Here is a 5816-nt window from a genome sequence, read left to right as displayed (position 1 = left end):
AAAATTCAAAAGAGCTGTTCAAATGTTCTTTTGGCTGAGAAAATTTGCTGACTTGATTCAGGCCCCTAGAGTGATGTCCAATTTTAGTTCAATGGTATCTGTGTACCAAGAAAGTGATAGATGGTTCAAATTTTTTTTTATTTGGTCGTTTAACTGTTATATTTAAGTCGTTTTACTTTTATATTTAAATACCTTTGGAGCCATCTGTCTCTGCAAAGCGATTTATATTGATCAGAACAGAATTAAATTATCATGCAAGTATATAATATAAGATCAGTTGGTTTAAATCAAGGTCTGTTCTATGTGTTTTTACAGATCAAGCGGGAAATAGCAACAATGAAGCTGATTAAGCATCCAAATGTTGTTCAGTTGTATGAGGTCTCTCTCTCTCTCTCTTAGTGCATTCGTTTGCGCTTAATTACAATCCCACAAAACACAATATCCACCTAGCAGGTTAGCTGAAGTATCAATATTCTATTGACAGATATGACCTATTATTTTTGTTCCCTTCATTTTGGCCCAATCCTGATCTTGCACTATAATCAAAATATAAAACAGACAGAAGGTTGGTATACATGAATCTACTATTAAAAGTAATACGTAGGTGATTGTATGAATGCGCAAGATGATTTAATGGGCTGGGGAAAGACAACTTCACATAGAAATCAGTAAAATTAGAACAACAGTTTGGTTCCTTGAGTTGATTTCCTTATACTGCATTCTCTTTATGTATAAATCTATGCATTTTCAGGTCATGGGGAGCAAGACGAAGATATTTATAGTGATGGAGTTTGTTACTGGGGGAGAGCTCTTTGATAAAATTGTGAGTGCCTAAAGTCTCTGCCAGTCAGTATTATAACCTTATCTGCTTTGTTAGTCAAATAACACATTATTATTCAATTACAATTGCTGTTTTCATATTCCAATTCATCATTGATTATCCTTAGTTATGATGTTATGCTGCTCAGTCATTTCTGTACTTGGATGTCTTATTCTTGTTAGATTCAAGCTCTTCTGATTATTTGGTAGATCTTGCATATCTTCTCACAAAAACTTATTTTGCTTTGAAGGTAAACAATGGTCGGATGAGAGAGGATGAAGCACGTAGATATTTCCAACAGCTTATTAATGCAGTTGATTACTGCCATAGCAGAGGTGTCTATCACAGAGACCTGAAGGTATTTGACCTTTGCAGAAATTGATTTAATAAAATGATTATTGGAAATTGATGCTAAATAATCACTCAATTTCGTTTCATTTCGTGCAGCCAGAAAATTTGCTATTGGATGCCTATGGGAACCTTAAAGTTTCTGATTTTGGATTGAGCGCACTATCTCAACAAGTCAGGGTATAAATAATAGTATTAATTGCATTCCTCTTGTTCTCACCTCATCTACTACCCATTTGTTCTGATAGATGTTCACCTATGTTTTGAGGAAGTTCAACATACATTTGCAAATATTTTATAGTCACATCTTCACTGTTTCTTTGAAATTTTATAAGAATTTCTGGAATTCAGAGGGATTTGTATGGCCTTTAGTACTGCAAGCATTTAATCCTTCTGTCTCTTAGTATAGACTTTCATCAATGGCATACACTTGAAATTTTATAAGAACTTCTGGAGTTCAGATGGGTTTGTTTGCGAAGAGTAGGGCCTTTAGTTTACTCTTGCAAGCATTTAATCCTTCTGTCTCTTAATGTAGAATTTCATCAGTGGCATAAGCTTCGGTGTACCTGTTATTGTAATTAGCTTGCCTTTTTTCCATATTGCATCATGCACATTGGGTCCAACATTTTTCTCTTACTCTTAAGATTGAATTGGCAGGATGATGGCTTACTTCACACTACCTGTGGAACTCCAAATTACGTTGCTCCTGAGGTGTGTTGTTCATGCCAAACTTCGTCTATGCATATGTATTTTTCTACTCTATTGGTCCCTAATCCTAACTCAACCGTAATTGTGTATAGGTCCTTAATGATAGAGGCTATGATGGAGCAACTGCGGACTTGTGGTCATGTGGAGTGATACTCTTTGTATTACTTGCAGGTTACTTGCCGTTTGATGATTCCAATCTTATTAACCTCTATAGAAAGGTGAGCATTTGACTTATTCTACTTGAACTATATGTCATTTATTTATCCGCATTTTTACATTTTTTCTCTCTATCTGCAGATCTCAGCAGGTGAATTTACTTGTCCCCCTTGGCTGTCGTTTGGTGCCATGAAACTAATAGCTCGAATTCTGGATCCCAACCCTATGACAGTAAGCATTCATGCATTTTCTATGATAAGCTAGCGGCTTCAATACCAACTCTTATATCTGAAATCTGATGTATACTATTGCTCCACTGTCTATAATACGTCTCTCTTACAATGATCGATAATCATGTGAAAACCATATTCATGCTAAAACCCAACGGTTCTACATGCTGATGATTGAAATGTATTGGAAGTGACTGCAAGGTTTTTGATAGCATACTAGTATTTGTTATTATATACAACATATATCAGTATGTAACTTTATTAGTGTGCTGGTGGTACACAAAATTCGATGGCAAACTATGACTTCATTCTTGCTTGAAGAATCAATGTTGCAACTTTTCATTGTTGTAGTTTGGGTATTTCCCTTTACCTAAGGGGGTTTTTCGATTGCATGTCATAATTGATTGCATGTCATAATTGTTCCATGTCTTTCAGTGTGTACATTATTTCATCTTCTTTTTTTAGAGCTCATGAAGTATGAGATAATTATAGAAATCGACACATTAAGACTTGAATTTGATGATAATATATTTTCTAGTTATGAAGTGAAAGACAAGAAAGGAAAAGAAATGATTCCTTTTTCTTGTAATTCATCCCTATTTATTTTTCTTTTGGCTTGATGTTCCATGATAGCTTCCTCCTTTGTGGAGGTTTAATTTTAATGTATTTTTTTTCTTTTGTAAATATTAAGATATGTAAGGCATTTCTCAGAGATTTACTTAGCTTCATATCCATAGACTGTTCGAGTACTTTGAGCATGCTATATCAAATCTTTTTGAATCATGGGCTGAAAATTTTCATATACCTCATTGCTTTCTTTCCTCAACTACAACAGAGCATACATTACCGGGCTCAGTAATCTAATATATAGTGAACTCACTGAACTGAATAGAATTCAAACATTAACATCCATAACTGAAAATTCTATGTACCAAATGTTAGTGCGTGGAAATTCTTAAGTGTCCTCTCACCACCAATTCATCATTTAGTAACAATAAATTATTTTCTTCTGTTCTATGGCAGCGTATCACTATTTGTGAGATTCTGGAAGATGAATGGTTCAAGAAAGATTACAAGTCACTTATGTTTGAGGAGAAAGAAGATACAAACTTGGATGATGTAGAAGCTGTTTTCAAGGATTCAGAAGTATGCTGAAATGCTTATGTCCATAGGATTGGAATTTATTACATCTTTGGGTTCTAAAGAATGTTAAGTTATTCATGAATTGCTGATATTTCGGTCTCTTGACAGGAGCACCATGTAACAGAGAAGAAGGAAGAACAACCAACAGCTATGAATGCTTTTGAGTTAATTTCAATGTCAAAGGGGCTGAACCTTGGGAATTTGTTTGATGTAGAACAGGTAAGATTCAAGTAGGCTTCTGGCTTTCATTCGGCACATCCATATTCCCATTACAATTTACAATGTCCAAAAGCTGAAATTTCAATTAGTCTTGGCTCAGCATTCTATGTTTTACATGAGAGAAAAATGGTCTGATGAATGTCTGCATCACAGAAGATGATCCCAGTACGTGAAAACTTTTGTTGTGTTTATTTTCTTTTTCGAAAGACTCTTTATAACCTTTTTACTACATTCTAAAAAAAAACCTTATTTACTCCTTTGTTGATTTTTTTTGTTTGTTTTGGTAACCTATTACCTAGTCGTTTTTTGTTTATTAATGTTATTTTTTTTGTTTTCTGTTTTCTGTTTTCATTTTATTTTTAATTTGCACACAATTTGCAGGGTTTTAAGAGAGAAACAAGATTCACATCTAGATGCCCTGCAAACGAGATAATTCATAAAATTGAGGAAGCTGCAAAGCCCCTTGGTTTTGACGTACAGAAGAAAAATTACAAGGTTAGAACTCATACAATTGACATCCAGGTTATGAATCCTGGAGTTTAGACTTCAGATTTTGAAATCTGTGACTTATTTTCTCAGTTGAGGCTAGAAAACATGAAAGCTGGGAGAAAGGGAAACCTTAATGTTGCAACAGAGGTACACGATGATGCGATTAAACTTCAATAATCACTATCAATCGTACCTTTTACTAACCCTTGTCATGGTCAGATATTTCAAGTTGCACCTTCTCTTCATATGGTTGAGGTGAGAAAAGCCAAAGGGGATACGTTGGAGTTCCACAAGGTATCCTCTCTTCTCTTGATTTTCATTGTATACATATATACGTTGGTGCTTGTTGTATAATCGTGACATTACATGGTTACTTGATGTTAGTTTTTCCTTGTTCTTGTGCCTTTTTTAAGGATTTTTTTTTCTGTACTTGTAATTTTATTTTGCATATTTCATTATTTACCGCATATTTCATTATTTACCCTGTGACTTTATGGTTCTACTTATTTACGCGTATATCTGACTGAGGTCAAGTTTTGTACAAGTTTTTGACTGTTTAATTTGGTTCACCTCATGGTGATTAAAACTATCATATCGGTGATAGTACTATAAAACCAGACATTCAACTGATTTTTTTTTTTCCAATAATAGTTTGACCACTAGTGGTAGAAAGTGATTCTCAAAAAANAAAAAAAAAACAAACAAACAAACAAAGTTGTAGAAAGTGAAATAACTTGGTATTTCCTTGCAGTTTTATAAGAACCTCTCAACCTGCTTGGAGGACGTTGTTTGGAAGACTGAGGAGGACATGCTAGAATGAAATAAAATCAGTGTCTTAATTGTAATCAATTTTGTCATGATGCTACATCAAGGATTGCTCTATATCTTCATTCTTTTTTTTTTTCTTTTTTTCTTTTGGGTAGCTTCTTTTCTCTCCTGTAGATTTACAGCGACAAATCCTCAGTTGTTTTCCATTGAAATATTGGAAAGCATGAAAATTCGAACCATTGTGTAAATGCTTGTTTTTACCATTCAATAGCACATTTTCAGACAGGGAGATGACTATTGATAGTTCTCTCACTTGTGGTTTTAGAAGAGGACGTATTACTCGGTGTTTTCATTTTTAGAGGAAAACACTGAAACAGTTACATTTGAAAATAACACCCAAACAGTTACATTTGTTAATATGGCTTAATAGCCACAATGTGAGCTTTAAGGCATCTTAAAATTGTAAGAAAATATATGGACTTATCACATGTTTATTAGAGTTGACAACAGTTGATAATTGATTTAGACCAAATAATAAGAAGGATATGGAATCAGAACTACAGAAATCTTTTTAGTTGATTATTGTCTTAATGACACAGATACGATATCATTAGGATTCTTAAGAGTGAAGTTGAGTCCTATTGAACTTCCTTTATGGGGGATGCAAATAAGATACACATAAGAAACTCAACCTCGGAGAATTGTAGAAGCCTTGTGCTTGACACGGATACGGTCGAAGGCTTCAAAGGTTTTAGGGAAAATGTCCATTTAGTCAAGAACAGATTTAGTCAAGAACAGAGATTCAAGAGCCCATTCCAATTATTCATATCAAAAAGACAACATTACCCATAACTTAATATCTCCTGCTCAACCTTCCCCCGATCTACACTCTCAGTCTCTCATCCTCCTCCTTTGAAAACTCTCTCTCTCTCTCT

General features: G+C 34.2%; 1 protein-coding gene across 1 annotated transcript in view; it reads left to right on the top strand.

The window, feature by feature from the left end:
• Positions 1-5204, top strand: part of LOC101298966 (CBL-interacting serine/threonine-protein kinase 3-like) — a 6345-nt gene extending 1141 nt beyond the window's left edge. The window contains exons 4-16 of the mRNA XM_004291670.1: positions 316-378; positions 752-823; positions 1071-1178; positions 1268-1342; positions 1826-1879; positions 1969-2094; positions 2174-2263; positions 3286-3408; positions 3514-3624; positions 4006-4119; positions 4204-4260; positions 4333-4407; positions 4865-5204. Coding sequence (XP_004291718.1) covers positions 316-378; positions 752-823; positions 1071-1178; positions 1268-1342; positions 1826-1879; positions 1969-2094; positions 2174-2263; positions 3286-3408; positions 3514-3624; positions 4006-4119; positions 4204-4260; positions 4333-4407; positions 4865-4933 — 1137 coding nt within the window. The 3' untranslated portion in view covers positions 4934-5204. The remainder of the gene's footprint in view (positions 1-315; positions 379-751; positions 824-1070; positions 1179-1267; positions 1343-1825; positions 1880-1968; positions 2095-2173; positions 2264-3285; positions 3409-3513; positions 3625-4005; positions 4120-4203; positions 4261-4332; positions 4408-4864) is intronic.
• Positions 5205-5816: the final 612 nt, after the last annotated feature.

This window comes from Fragaria vesca, linkage group LG2 (genome assembly GCF_000184155.1).
Source record: "Fragaria vesca subsp. vesca linkage group LG2, FraVesHawaii_1.0, whole genome shotgun sequence".
Lineage (NCBI taxonomy): Eukaryota > Viridiplantae > Streptophyta > Magnoliopsida > Rosales > Rosaceae > Fragaria > Fragaria vesca.
Note: the sequence above shows the minus strand (reverse complement) of the source record. Positions and strands in the feature narration are given on the sequence as shown.